This window comes from Colletotrichum karsti (genome assembly GCF_011947395.1).
Source record: "Colletotrichum karsti strain CkLH20 chromosome Unknown Scaffold33, whole genome shotgun sequence".
In the NCBI taxonomy this organism is placed as follows: Eukaryota; Fungi; Ascomycota; class Sordariomycetes; order Glomerellales; family Glomerellaceae; genus Colletotrichum; species Colletotrichum karsti.
Genome location: NW_024065933.1, coordinates 497,720 through 512,218, shown reverse-complemented (window position 1 = coordinate 512,218; position 14,499 = coordinate 497,720). Strand labels below are relative to the sequence as shown.

The following is a 14,499-nucleotide window of genomic DNA, read 5'->3' as shown; positions in this document are numbered from 1 at the left end:
GGGCATTTCTAGTCTTTTATTTCCTGCTCCATTGATAAGCTTGTGATTGGGATAATCATCGTCGAGTTCCAACGTCTTACCATGTTTTGTTTTCACGCCTCCTTGTCGAGAGGAATGCTATTCAACTCGCATTACCAGTGCAGGTCGGAAGATCAAAGCCGAAGGTCGCCATAGTATAATCGCCGATACTCACATTTGAGACCCTGTATATCTCGGACTTGCTTTGCCGTAACCGATTGCCACCATGAAGCAAGTCGGCTACAGATATCGTTCCAGCAGTCTGCTGCAGTCGACTCTATGGGGGTTTGACACCTCTTTCTCCTGGCCTCGGACCATCTTTCTGTTCTCACCAGTCCGTCTCGCAAATATAAGGCCTGCCTCTCTGATATAATGTCCCGTGTATGCCTAAACTTTAAGGTGATTTGGAGTCGATCCCTCAGCCATCTTTCCTTCAACGGATCAATCTTCAGTTGAAATCCTCACAACTGTGTATGCTATCATTTGGAACTGGAAAGAGTGCAATTTCATAAGACCACCATCAGATGTATTAAAAGCCTGGAGACATCCCGTCCATCTTCTGTCAAGTGAACATTCCAAATGTCCCGCTCGTTTCCGCAAAACTTCGCCTTCCGGACCGAGTGTCACAAATTCGGGCCAAGCAGGGGTGGCCGGCGAAGACGAGTTGTCGATCGTTTGTTATTTCACTTATCGCTGAACTCATGCACGTTTTCGAGATTTCGGCAGATACGCCGCGGCAACATCTGAAGAGACGCGATAATTAGGTTGTAAAGAGGTGGCTTTATTAGCTGCCTACTTATGGGATTAGAGGATAGAGGTTAGAGCGATGACTTCGGGTGAGTGCAAGTGACTTCAACAATACTGCTGAAACAAACTGATGACACGCCTCGACCATGAGGCAGCTGGACTAAACGAGCTCTTCGAATCCTGCGGTAAGTAACCTTCGACGGCTCTCAAAATGAACGGCGACGTGCCTGCTGATCTGTCACCTTCCTGCGAGAGCTCAGAGTTAGATGAAGCAGATAATTGCGGTCAATGAAACAAGTCGAATGAGTACAAGATGAGACAATGGGCCTTGGAGGAAGCCTTAAAGTAGTCATCGTAGTTGAATAATTGTACATTAATATAATCACATTATTCTAAGTATGTATACTCTCACTCCGGATATCTTACGAAGACGAAGCCCTCTCCCTTTCCCAAAATCAAAATCCCGCTGGGCCATGTTGAAAGAACACCACACAAACTGCTCGCCTAATCTCAACCAGAGATGGCAAACTTGCTCATGGCCCTCAACCTAGCCCCGTAGAAGTAGAGCAGCCAAATACCAATGATACCGATGGTACTCAACCCGCCCAACAAACTCGTGCCCCTCGCGACGCCCAGGTTGCCATAAAGCGGCCTCGCGAAGAGGATACTCGCGAACGCGAGCGCGGACCGGAAGAAGTCGTTGCCGGCGAACAGGCTGGCGGCGTACTGCGGGTAGCTCAGGGGGACGTAGACGAAGATACACTGCATGACGACGAAGACGGTGGCGCCGTAGACGGTGATGCCGATCGTCGGGGCGATCCAGTGGATGGCCGGGGAGGCGGTCCAGGCGAAGATGAAGAGGCCGATGGTGGGGCCGAAGGCGGCGGGCAGGGCAGGGACGAGGCGGCTCTCCTGGACGGGGAAGCCGTGCTTGCGGATGCGGGGGATCATGTAGAAGGCCAGGTAGGACATGTACATGGCGACGCCGAGGAGGCAGGCGACGAGGATGCAGAGGAAGACGAGGCCGATCTGGCCGAGGGTCATGTGGTAGTAGACCGGGTAGACGAGGGGGAAGACCTCAAAGAAGGAGCTGTGGGTTGTTAGTTTGGCGGCTGCTTGTTTGGAGGAGGTCGACTTACTAGTAAATTCCATAGATGATGGCCGTGTATACCTGGACGAAGAGGATCGCCGGGTCTTTGATGGTGATCTCGAGGGGCTTGATGAGCGCGTCGATGACGACGGCGGAGGTCTTGAGGTTGCGCTGGTCGATCTCGGACTGGGACATGAAGCGGTCGTTGCCGGTAAGCTTGCGGAGGCGAGCGGCGCGGCGGAGGAGGATGTTAGGGGCGGAGGTCTCGGGGAGGAACAGGAACATGACAATGAAGACGGGAGCGGCGGCCCAGAGGATCTCCCAGAGGGACCAGCGCCAACCCTTTGCCGTGACGGCGTATCCGGAGAGGAGGGGTCCCAAGGCCGGACCTGGATCTCGGGTCAGCGGGATGAACGACGGCGGAAATCAGGGGAGAGTGATAACTTACCGCAGTAGGCGGAGCTCGTCCACATGATCAGAGCAAAGGGGTAGGAGAGATGCATCATGTTGTAGATGTCACCGAGAGAGGCGGCACCGGAGGCCAAACACGGCGACCCGAACAGACCCTGCAGGAAACGCAGGACCATCAGGCCCGCGTAGTTGTCGACCAGGGGCGCGGGGATGGAGACGACGACGAAGAGCAGCATCGTGACGATGTATATCGGGTTGCGCCCGATCCTGGGGATCTCGGAGAGCGGGGAGAAGACGAGCGGGCCGACGCCGTAACCCAGGACGAAGAGCGCGAGGCCGAGGGAGGCCTCGGTGAGGTTGACGCCGAACTCGTTGACGACGCCCTCGATGGAGCTGGTGTAGATGGCCGAGGAGGTGTACACGACGAAGGTGTAGATGCAGATGATGGCGGCGATGAGGACGCGCTTGCCGTCGGACCAGTTCTGCGGGTTCGCGGCGTCGTCGCTGAAGTACCAGTCCACCAGCACGGCGCCGTCCTTTGTCTTTTTCGGCGCGATGGGGATGGACTTTGTCTTTTCGATCTCGTGGACCGCCTCGTCGTTGGCCTCGAGGCGTTCGTCGGTGTACGGCGTCGTGTCGTCCCTGCTCCGTATCCGGGCGGCGGCCGCGGCGGACCCGTACGGCGCGGCGTCGGCGACTTCTTTGCGGGATACGCTGTTCTCTTCGTCGGTGTGGGTTGAGGCGGAGGAGCTCGCCGGCGCCGGGGATGTGACGGCCGGGGTGGTCTCGGCGGTGTCTTGCTTCTCGTTGGTCGAGTTCACGACGTCAAGCCATTGTTGCGGGAGCTGGAAGTCGGGCTCTTCTTCGGGGTAGCGCAGGAACTTGGTCCCCGTGAGGAAGCGGATGACTTGGCCCAAGGGGGCGTCTATGATTAGTTGCGCCATTGAGACGTCGTGATGTTGTCGTGGCTAGGTGATATGTGTTTCGATACTGATGAAGACTGAGATTGTTGTTGATCAGTACAAACTGGATTTTGCAGGTTGATGCCTCGAAGTCAGACGGCTCGAAGAGTGAAGCTGATGAAGTGATGAGAACAAGCAAGCATGATTTAGACCCCGAGATATCATTCATCTATATACTTCATCGTCACATACCCCACGACCAGTAAACAATGGCATGCCGCCAGAGCCAGTAGACCGAACATCGCGCTTAGCATCTAAGTGATGACCGAGCAAGCATCAAAAGATTTGGTCCGGCCGTGGCTTTCGGGCTTACGAGCAGCACGACTGCGGGACAACTTTCTCCCAAAACACCAGTAGATATTATGAATCACGCCGGAGGAAAAGGTCCAAGAACATGCCGGAAACAGAGAAAGCGCGTTACCGTCCGCATGGTGCCGTGCTCGATCGGGACCTAACTAGGATGTCGAAAGGGGGGGGATACCGAAAATCTGAGCAAACGCATCTTGTCTCCCCCCACTGCTGCGGTAAGATCTAGCCGTGTCACCGGGTCATTGGGCGCCCTCGCGCCTCTTAGCGCGAATAGCTTTATTCGCGATTGTTCCGGGTCGTTGAGGAATAATCACCTAGGTCTGACGTGACGTTTGAGCATAGCCGGCCGGATGATCGTTTGTTGAGAACGGGCGCTGGAGATAGGAGCTAAGCCTTGCTGAGGATGGCTTGGGTATTGACAGAGTGAGTAGCGTCTGATAGTGCTGATTGTGCAGATGCAGGTGTTTCCGAACGACATCGGAATAACGGGCGGTACATTGACAGCAAATCACTAATCGGATCCACGGATTTATCAGCGAAAGATCCGGTAAGGTATCCTTCGTAAATCTGCATCAAAGCCTTCATTTGATTGGTTTAATCGTACGATATGCCCATTTGCCGTTGGGTAGTCAAGGTTCGAGCCAACCGTCATCCCGCCGCCGATGATTCAGCCCGGTCTTTCTGTCTGGCTTGTCCATGTTTGAGATGGGACATGTTTTCCTCCGTGCCACTTATAAATCCGATTTGTTGCTGGCAAAGCGACAGCGACGCTACGCTTCAGAATATCCATGCTAGGCTGAAGCAGAATGCGATTAGCCATACTCAACGCGTGGCTTGCTTCGGCAGATGATGATCTAGGAACGTGTGCGGTATTTCGTAAATAAAATCTTCTCGCATTCATTGGCTCTTTGGAATCTTCGAGCCGATCTGACGCGATGGAATGCTGTGAGAAATTGGCTTCAGCAGCTTTGCAGATGCTCAGCTAATACATTTTGCTTGCCAGATTGATTCCAAGTGCATGCTCGGTAGATGATTCCAAAGACAACGGTTCTCCGCATCTCAGCAACAACGGTTGAAATAAGGTTGTCACAATTGACCATTCACTCGGTTCTCATGTCAATCTTTGAATAAGCGAGACTGGGGGTGTCTGGTACGTATTTGCTGGGCTGGCGAGCGGAGATTAATGCTAGTCTCCGGGGCTGCTCAAGCCCGACGCTGGAGGACACAACATCGCTTTCGTCTGAGCATCGTCAACGATGTTGATAGATGCTCGACAGCTCATCGATCCTTGGAAGCCATCACGACGTCGAGGGGTGTCGCGGTTCAGACCCGTCGTCCAAAACCTCCTTCTCCTCGCTCATACCAGTCGCCCTCTTGATCTCCTCCGCAAAGTTCGCCATGAGCTTCGCGATGCCCGTCTGGACGTCCATGTTCCTCTTCTCCGCCTGCTCGACCAGCCACCAGACGCGCTCGTCCTGCGCGTCCAGCGACTTCCTGACGAGCGCCAGCAGCGTCTTCTGGTCGATCCAGCTCTGCGGCCGGGTCACGGAGTCGGGATCTGGGGCCTCGCCCAGCATCTCGACGCACTTGTACGTGAGATCCAGATCGCCCGTCTGGAGGTGCTCGTAAATCACCGCCGCGAAGACGTTGCGGTCCGCCTTCAGCGCCAGCTCGAGATCCCCGGCCACCAGGGTCCTGAGAGCGTCGGGATCTTGGCACGATTGCAGGAGGTAGCGCAGCGTGACGTGGTTCGGGGGCGCTTCCGTGTAGTTATGCGCATTCTGGTAAATCTGCAACGCCTTCTCATACCCGTGTGTCTCCACCGCGGCCTCGACGAGCACGTTGAGCGCCGCGATCGGGATTTTGTAGTCCTGCTTCAGCGCAGCCAGGGATTCGAGGGCGGAGTCTAGGCTGTCTGGATGTTTCTTGACCCACTCATAGACAGACCGCGCGCTGGCGTACGGCGCAACGGAGATGGCGTTGAACATGATGCAGAGCACACGCAGAGCGCCCTTCAAGTCTCCGATGCCGCCGTAGCAGTCGATCAGCGGCTCGTAATGATGAGCCTGCAGCTTGCCGCCCCTGTCGGCGATCAGGCGGTTTGCGTTCGTGACGAGTTCGTAGTCGTGCTGCCTCGCGGCCGTGTTGATAATATTGAGCAAGACGCCCTCTGACAAATTACGTCTGTCGGCCTCCTGCATCCTGCCCCAAATGTACCTCGTGCCTTCGTAGTGGTACGCCTGGCTGCAGACGTCCAGGAGCATGTACCACATGGAGAGGTGCGTCTCGGTGTGGGAGTTGTGCGCTTTGCTGTGCGCCAGTTTGACTGCTTCTTCGACGTAGCCCCGCTGCGCGAACACGAAGATGAAGACGTCGAAGACCCAGGGTTCGACGGGCACGCGGTCATGGTCAATCATCTCCTCCAGCCTGTCGAGGGCGAGTTCGAGCTGGCCGTCGCGGAGCAGCCCCAGGACGACGTGGCTCTGTCCCTCGGGGCTGTTTTCGGTCCATGATTGCTGCATGGCCTTAAGGACCTCGTTTCGGATCAGATAGTCGGGATGGACCGCGAGGGCCTGCAATTGAAAGTCAGTTCAGCCCAATGATCACCTCTCCCGTGCGAAGCGCAACGTACCGCAAGTGCCGCATGGCATATCGCCGGCGAAGGCGCCAGACGCAGCTCCTTCATCTCCGTAAATAGCTGCGCGAGCGTCGCCGCCGAGCCTTTGACATCGGCCATCGCGACCGCCAGGTGTTCGTACATGGCCGGTGTCAGCTCGGCGTCCTGCCCCGTGACCAGGTGCGTGATCATGGTCACGACCTTCTCGAAGCTGTCCGGCCGACCTCGCAAGACGTCCAATGCCTCGTGTATCGCGCTCGCGGGCGCATCTCGGAGAGTCTGGACTGTCTTTTCGGGGTCGGGTTTGACTTTGGTGGCATCCTTTCTGGCACGACGTTTGGCCCGTCGATTTGCGGGGATGTCACCTAAGGGTACGAGCCGGGCCCTTGCGGCTTCGAGTTCCTCCTTCGTGGGTATCGCCTGAGGCGCTGCGGCCCCGTATCGTCGGCATTGCGTTCGAACGGCGTCGTGGCGCGCGGGAGCACTGGAGGGGTATCGATTCCTGATTGTGCGCGGTGGTGGGAGAAGAGCGGGCGAGCTCAGTAGTCTCGCTGCGGCTTGCGTGTCAACTGAAGGGCATAGACAGCGCCATAGGCCGTCAAAAACCACCCGTGAACCTGACATGAAGGTCGACAATGCGGTCGGTCGCGTTGTGTCCAGTGACCTGAGAGCTCTGGAAAGCTCGTACTTTTCGGAGCCTGTCACCGAGAATACCCCGGTCTAAATTTTGTATCACGTGACGAGACTTATGACTGTTCACGATGTGCCCCTGAGAAGCAACGAGACACACGCGTGGAGTACATTCAGATGACGGTAATCATGACATGGATTCTCTTTTGGGTTTGTTAAGTACGTATGGTGTTTCGTTTGGTGCGCATGCGTTCCCAGGTCCCGACAGGCAGCGGTTGGCGATGGTGTCCTCAGAAGTCTCCAACCACGGACGGACAGCCGCGCGCCCTCCCCTTTGGCCTGGTGCAAGCACGCTCAATAAAAGATTCCCAGACTCAAGAGACGGGTCTCTTTGCCTGTGTTGTTTCTGGGACGCCGTAGCTCAGTTCTCGCAATCTTTGGCAATCATGGGCCCGTCTCCGCAGCTCATGATGATCCGCGACCCCTTCCACGACCACCTCTCTGTCCTCTTCCGCGTCCCCTATCTCCTCCGCGGCCGCCGTGGTCGCCTCTTTGTCCTCCTCTGCCTCCGCGGAAGCCGCCCTGGTTGTTCTGCTGGTTCTCCTTGACCAGGTCGATGATGTCGTCGGGGACTCGCAAATACTTGATCTATTCCGGCGCGTCAGCCTTCTCCTGTATACTTGTAAGAGTAAATGCTTCGTTGTTTGTACGTTGTTTCCCTTCACGTAAACCTCGGGTATCTTGACGAACTTGTCGCCTTCCTATGACCACGTCAGCCCCCAAACACTCCCAACATCGCGCGGGTGCCTCGCTCGCGTACCGGACTCGTCTGCACGACCTCCTTCAGCGTCAGGTTCATCCAAGTGTCGCACAGGACCAGGTGTCCGTTGAGGGTCTCGCCGTTCTTGAGCTCCACGAGCATGGGGTGGCCTTGGGCGGCGTTCAAGAGACCGAGGGGTAACTGCGACAACGGCTAGCGTCAGCGGACGTTCGGGAGCGGCGCCGACATGGACGCGGCATCGGGGTCGCCTGTGGGCGTCGCATCGAAGGGAATGCGCGGAGACGTACCATTTTGTGATCTGGGCTCGCGAGCTTGCCTTGGGAGAGAGGGAAGCTTGAGCTCGACGCGGGCGGTTCACGATTATGCGACCACCAGGAATTATGTGGGGCCGCTTCTTCGGTGTAGCTTGGGTACCTCCACGGCCTGAGGTACCTGGCTCAAGGTGTGCAACAAGCGAACCGCCGCGCTCGGAAACAAACTCCAATCGTAGCTTCCATTAGGCGGCGCTTGGAATGACGTAGCTGATTCGCAGAACGCTAAACTTTCAACCTTCTGCAAAGACGGGATAAGTGCAAATTGACGGATATTTGCGACATTCTGGATTAAGTCTGAAGAAGAAAAAGAAAATGTGAGGTGTTGCTGTTGATTGCAATATAATGATGAGGCTGTCAGGCACCGTGTGAAGCGTCTTCAACCGTCGCTGACTTGTAGAACAATAAACAACAGAATCTCATTGCTGCTCTTCACGCAGGCAAAACGTACCCTTACAAAGATTACACCAAAATGTAAAAATGCAAAAAGTATGACCAACGCGGGGCTCGAACCCGCAGCCTTCAGATAACTCCTCACTAATGTGAGTAGAAGTCTGACGCGCTACCATTGCGCCAGCCGGCCAGGTTCGGAATATCCAATTGTTGATTGGATGCGTTGGGTGGGAGGGCGACTTTGCGCTTCAAGTAGCGTCGCCGCACCGTTCCCGACTCCGCCCGATCCATCACACCATCACTTCGGCCGACAACAACCTTCTTTTCGTGCGCTCAAGGTTCGTCGTCGGTTTTAAGATCCGGTCCAGACCCCAATGGCCGTCATGTCAGTTCGCGGCGAGAAATCCAGGGCAAAACCGAGAGGGGCCGTGCCGGTGTGATGTCTAGCTGTGGCTGCAATGGACCTAGACGAGGGGGGTTGATGTGCATGAGCTGGAGATGCCTTTCAAGCTTCCAGTCAGTTGGAACATTCATGATGTAACACTATCAAATTGCCTTAAGTGCTCGAGTGCTAGAGCAGCTGTCAGATAGTTGAGGATGGCATAGAAACTGAGAATGGTAAACATGACCAACCAGATTCTCTACTTGGAGTTGAATAGTGTCATGGGTAATGAACTAGAATAAGAGATAATAAGTCGCCACTTGCAACGTGTTTCCAACCACGGAATCACATCAAAGTCAATTCGAAACCTGAACCACCGCAATCCCCAGCATCCGTACTCAAAACTCATAACACTGAAGAAGCGCGCCCGGATACAACCAAACCAGTCCCCCTCCCCTACCGTATGCACGGATTCTCGCAAAGACTGGCCGAGACAAAACACCAACTCCATAGACAGCAATCAAGTCCAATATAATATCAGACGTGTACTAAGTTCTTGAAATCGTCCAAGTTGCTATGATCCGAAAAGACTCTCGGAGCCGGCCGAGGAAAGCTAGCTTCAGCCAAATGTTCTCGACCAGTCGAATCATGCGAACCCTTTTCAGCATGTGTGGTAGTCCCGCTCGGTTGGGAAAATCGATGCGGGAGCGGAATTGCAGGAAATATTCCGAGGCGAAGGTTGCGCTGATGTCGAGGACGGGTGTAGAAAGCTTATTCTTGAATCAACATGACATCGTCTTCCCACGCAGAAGCCGCTCACGTCGCGATAGTGGTGTATGGCAGAAGTACGCAGCCCAATCCCCCAATTTGATGGAATGATGGCGAGAACAGACAACAGTCGCTCAACCGTAGTGAATGTCGTCTCTATGTAAGCCGGAACACGAAGCTGAAGCTTAGATATGAGTGGTTGACATAGAGCAACATCATGAAGATCAACTTGAGTCATTCACCTAACTTGAGTCATTCACCTAACTTGAGTCATTCACCTAACTTGGTTAATCAGCAACCCGTTCGATCTTGATAAAGAAACAGTCGCTTTCAATAACGACCTTTACCAAAAAGTCTTATGACATTCACATCAACTTACCTCACTCAAGCGAAAACTCCGCACCACACATCAAAAGTAAATCCAGCAGCCCTGTACGACCCGTGACCCCAAAACACCACAGCCAAACATTTCGTAAACCGTGGAAAACTCCAAGCCAAACCACCTTGCTACCTGAATATGCCGTTAAGCACAACCGGCCCTCCGGGTCATGACTGACGATGACCCACTCTGTCCCGTATCTCCGCTGGCCATCCACCGACCCCATCCATCAGCAGGGTTAGGGCATCGTGAGTCAACAACCACAACTGGTCGGTTAGCTCAGTTGGTTAGAGCGTGGTACTAATATGTCATCCGACATGTTGAGTAATGCCAAGGCCGAGAGTTCAAGCCTCTCACTGATCATACCCTTTTGCCGTTTGCCGGTGTGGTCCCTTGATGGTCCTATTGATTAGGTACCTGGCAGAGCATCTCGTTTTTTTGCTTCAACTGTAGAAAAGATAAAAGAAAGGGCGACAGACAGACAGTCCGAGGACTGAAGACGACGTGAAGAGAAATAACCGCGTGAACGGCTTCAAGAAGCGACATTATTCAGGTGTCATCTACCTCGTCGACATATAATCATCAGAACAGAAAACTGTTTGCCTTCATAATACGTTTTAACATCCGAAAAATTGCCCAACGCCCGCTTCCCTAACAGAAAGGATTTTTTTCATTGCGCTCTCGAGTCCCTGCGCAGCAGACTGCCGACGTCGTGAAGCCTCACGTTCTCCATCGGCTGCGCTCCTCGGTCCACCCTGCCCCATCCGGCGCCCCAGGTAGGGAAGTTGCCGTCGGCGGTCGGCTCCGGAGGCGCCTGCCCGTCGGAGGTGCCGGTCGAGCGGCCGTAGGACGAGGAGATGCCGCTGTTGCGGAAGCTCGCGGGGCGATCGTCCGTCCCGCCGCCGCCGCCGCCGCCGCTGCCACCGCTACCGCCTCTGTCCTTCCGCCTCTTGCGCCAAAACCGGGTCTGCCTTTTCCTGCGCTCCTCCTCGGCCAGAATGTCGGGGGACGTCATGATACCGGCGCGGGCGGCTCTGAAGTGGCTGGAACGGGGATAGTGGAAGCCTGCGGGGTGCCCTCCTGCAAAGGGGTTCCATCTGCCGCTGTACCGTGGATAGTCCGATATGCTGCCGTTGCGGCCGCGGTCGTACGTTGTTGGCGTCTCGCCGGCCAGCTCCTCGAGCGTCATGCCCTTGGTCTCAGGGATGAGCAGCGTGGATACCATCCCACAGAACATGAATAGGGCGAATAGCTCGAGAAGACGATCGAGCCAGGGCGAGCATGCGTTGCCGTGACAGTCGGCCGGCGTGTCTTTCGATAGGAGCGGGATACTGATGATCTGCGCGAGGACGGCCCCAACCTTGCCCATCGCTGCGGAAAGACCATGGCCAGTTGAGCGGTATCGGGTTGGAAAGCACTCTCCGGGTACGATGAAAGTAGTAGTGTTCGGTCCTGTGACATGTCAGTGTGTGATCTAGAAGCTTGGTACGCATATCCTTACCGAAGTTGAAGAAGAATTGCCCCGCAATGTAAAGCGTGAGGAAGACCGGATGAGAAAGCTGATGCAGCATGAAGCCCAAGATACAAAAAAGTACGGTCAAGACGAAGAAGCCGAGCATTTGCAAAGGCTTGCGGCCCATCGTGTCGATGGCAAATACACTTGCCCAGTAACCTGACGTAACCATGGTTAGACCGAGATATGAGTCAGTCGGCGGCCGAAGTACTTACCAGGAATAGCTCCGGCAGAAGAAAGAATAATCATCCCTACAGCTTGGTTGTGTAGTTTTTGATACAAATTATCACCGTCAGCGTAGCCGATGGCTTGAAGTACCGATGTGTTGTTTAGGCCGAGACCATAAAAAGCCAAATCCTGTGGTCGTGTGAGCAGGGAGAATCCGCCGCTGTGGTACGAGTACTTACGAGAAAGAACCACGAGAATGCGGTGCCCATGAGAATCTTGAAGTTCTTCCACTCCGTAAAGAATGCAAACGTATCGCGCCATGACGCGCTAGGGGTGTTGTAGCCCGGCCCAGTCTCTTTCCTCATCTTAAATTGCAGCTCGGGGTCGACCTCGCCCTTGGACTTGCTGGACATGTAAGCCCTGATATCGGCATCGGCTTTCTCGACATCCTGCTCTACGTCGAAGGTGTAACGTGGTGTCTCGGGGATGGTTACTCTCCAGTACAAGGCCAAACAGGCCGGTAGAGCTCCCACTCCGACAATGATTCGCCAAGAACGGTCTGCCGCAAGTTGGCACCGCTCATGACAGGTGGATATGCTGGTGACGTCTAGGTAAGCCTCCTTGAAGGCTTCGGCGGTGATGAGAGCCACAATAGAGGCACCAAGCTGCCCTAAGCCTTGCATGCTAAAAACCGCGGCGATCATGGCTCCTCTCCAGCGGGTAGGAGCAAACCTATATTCCTGTTAGTTCATAACCCTCCTGGACAACAGTCGCGATGACGGGGGGTAACGCACTCCGATGTGATAACTGAGCTAAGGGGATAGTCGCCACCAATACCCACGCCCTAGGTCTTGTTAGCAATCAATTCGAGAACTCACCCGTAGAGTTCTTACCATGATGACTCTCCAGAAAATCATGAGCCCCGTGAAACTGACGGACTGGCTCGGTGACACAAGTGCGGCACTCAACGTTGCCAAAATGATAATGCCAAGCTCCACCCCGTACATCTTTCGTCTGCCAAACACATCGGCAAACCAGCCGAACACCAGCTGGCCGATGATGATTCCAGCGCTCGTCGAAGCCTTCAAGGCCGAGTTCACTGAGGCTGGTAGTTCGCCATTGTTGCCGCCGTAACCATGGGAAACTTGATCGGGGCCTCCTTGCCAAAACACAACGCCGAGCAAGGTGACGATCAGGTTGATTGCGAAAATGTCATACGAGTCGAGGAAGAAACCAACTCCTGCTACCAAAATCGCTCGGACGTCTACGGCTCAACTAATCAGTGCTGTCCCGAATCCAGCGCTGGGCTCGGAAGCGGCAACTCACGGTAAAAGCCAAATGGGACCTTGTCAATTTCGCTCAGCGCCAATCGTCTCCGTAGTCCGGGGTCTGAAATGTGAGAATAATCGTTGTAAAAGTTGTGAAAGGCGTTGTTGCCTCCGTAGGTCCGCCGATACCCCCCGCGCTCGGTGGGGGTCATCGGCGGCGGCAACATGTCATCCACTGTCGACATTGTCGACGGTCTAGCGGTCGAATGCTCCAGCGTGTATGGCGAGTGTTCACAATGGCAATGTAGCCCGGTCTATAACGCGGTCGATGGCGCGGCGGCCATGGTGGAATTCGAAAGTGTTCGTGTACCAAAGCTTTCCCTTCACTCTTGAATCTTCCCCAGCTCAAGTCGAAATAGTCGTCGTGTGAAGTAGATCGATCGGCTCGAAGTAGTTCTCGCGGAGATAATGGACGGCTTTTCACGATGGAGGGACAAGACGTTGCGGCTAAGATTTCTGGGCGTCGATGATCAGGGTCAGAGTTTAGGCGGCTCAAAAGGTGTGCGGACGTAAGGGGGGTGTGTGAGTGTTAAAGGGAATATGGCACAGAACCAAGGGCCGCCTCTCTGCATGCCACCACATGCGTCCCGCTCGATCCGTCTCTGCAGGACCTTCGTAACGGTACTCTTCATGGGGCGGGCGAGGGGCTGAACGTGGGCGACAGGGGGACGGCAAGGCAGGACGATGGCAAGGGGATGCCTGGTCCAGGGGTAAGGGGGGCGAGGTCCGCGAAGTGACCGATTGGATGGGTGGAATGGGACGGGGAACATTGTGTCCGTGTAAGTGATGGCCCTGTGCTCAGCAGAAATGTTTGAGGAGGCCGTATCCGTACCAGATGTTGAGTTTGCAGCCCGTGAAGCAGCTCCGTAAGCTAGAAGAAGAAGCGGCAATCCAGTCGTCGAAGATGGTGGTTCGCAAGGTTGTAGATGGTGATATTTCCAAACGCCTTTCCCAGATCGGGGTTAAGGGGCACACGGTCCAGAAACGGGGAGGAGCCTCAGAGTCTAAAAAAATAAGGATGAGTGCGTCGGAAATCTGAAAGTATGCAGTCGTTTTGGGAAGGGAAAAGTCCGATCCCGAAGGGAGAAATGTCTCAACTTATTGCGCTAGATGGAGAAACATGGAATGATGCGGCAGATAGACTTTTCTCTTTCTCTGTCAGGAAATGTTCAAGAGACGAACAAGAAACAATCAAAAGCCGCGTAGATGCTCGCTCAGCGGCCGTCGGCGTCGTGGATAACGGTAACGAGAATTCAACCGCCGAAATGGCGCAACTTTTAGCCAAGTCAGCCAAGGCTATAATGATTGCCGGACCACGTGTTGGCGACGTGCTCTCTTCTACCAGGGGAATGCCGCTTCTTGACAGGGCTGCTTGACGAAGGACAGCTGACTCCGTATTGGCATCCCAAGTTGAATCGCATCTGTATCGTAAGATGGCCCTGGCGTATCGGCATCGGTACGGAGGGACAAGCTTTGGTTAACGATACGCTTTCTTTTTTTCTTCATGGGATCGGACAGATGTGATGCGAGGGCCAACTGTTGGTCACTTAGGGCGAGGTGTGGCTGAAGTACGTAGACATGGCGGGCGGAAGGACTGGCTGGAAAGAATGGACGGGACGGGCAGTTGCCAAACTGTCACAGACACCTGGCCTTGGGTCTGAGAACATCTACCTTAGCTCGCTCTTGCCTTGA

General features: G+C 54.8%; 2 protein-coding genes across 2 annotated transcripts; both read right to left on the bottom strand.

The window, feature by feature from the left end:
• Positions 1 to 1,275: 1,275 nt before the first annotated feature.
• On the bottom strand, positions 1,276 to 3,210 carry CkaCkLH20_09400 (major facilitator superfamily transporter; the record flags this gene model as incomplete). Its single annotated transcript, XM_038892115.1, has 3 exons — positions 1,276 to 1,855; positions 1,905 to 2,244; positions 2,304 to 3,210. 3 exons carry the CDS (start codon positions 3,208 to 3,210, stop codon positions 1,276 to 1,278), a joined length of 1,827 nt encoding a protein of 608 aa, XP_038742698.1.
• A 1,625-nt stretch (positions 3,211 to 4,835) lies between these two features.
• Positions 4,836 to 12,992, bottom strand: CkaCkLH20_09399 (H+ symporter; the record flags this gene model as incomplete). The annotated part of the gene is made up of 12 exons (XM_038892114.1): positions 4,836 to 6,110; positions 6,170 to 6,705; positions 7,282 to 7,432; positions 7,495 to 7,545; positions 7,605 to 7,745; positions 10,523 to 11,250; positions 11,300 to 11,470; positions 11,527 to 11,668; positions 11,719 to 12,211; positions 12,274 to 12,323; positions 12,373 to 12,743; positions 12,806 to 12,992. 12 exons carry the CDS (start codon positions 12,990 to 12,992, stop codon positions 4,836 to 4,838), a joined length of 4,296 nt encoding a protein of 1,431 aa, XP_038742697.1.
• Between the last annotated feature and the right edge of the window lie 1,507 nt (positions 12,993 to 14,499).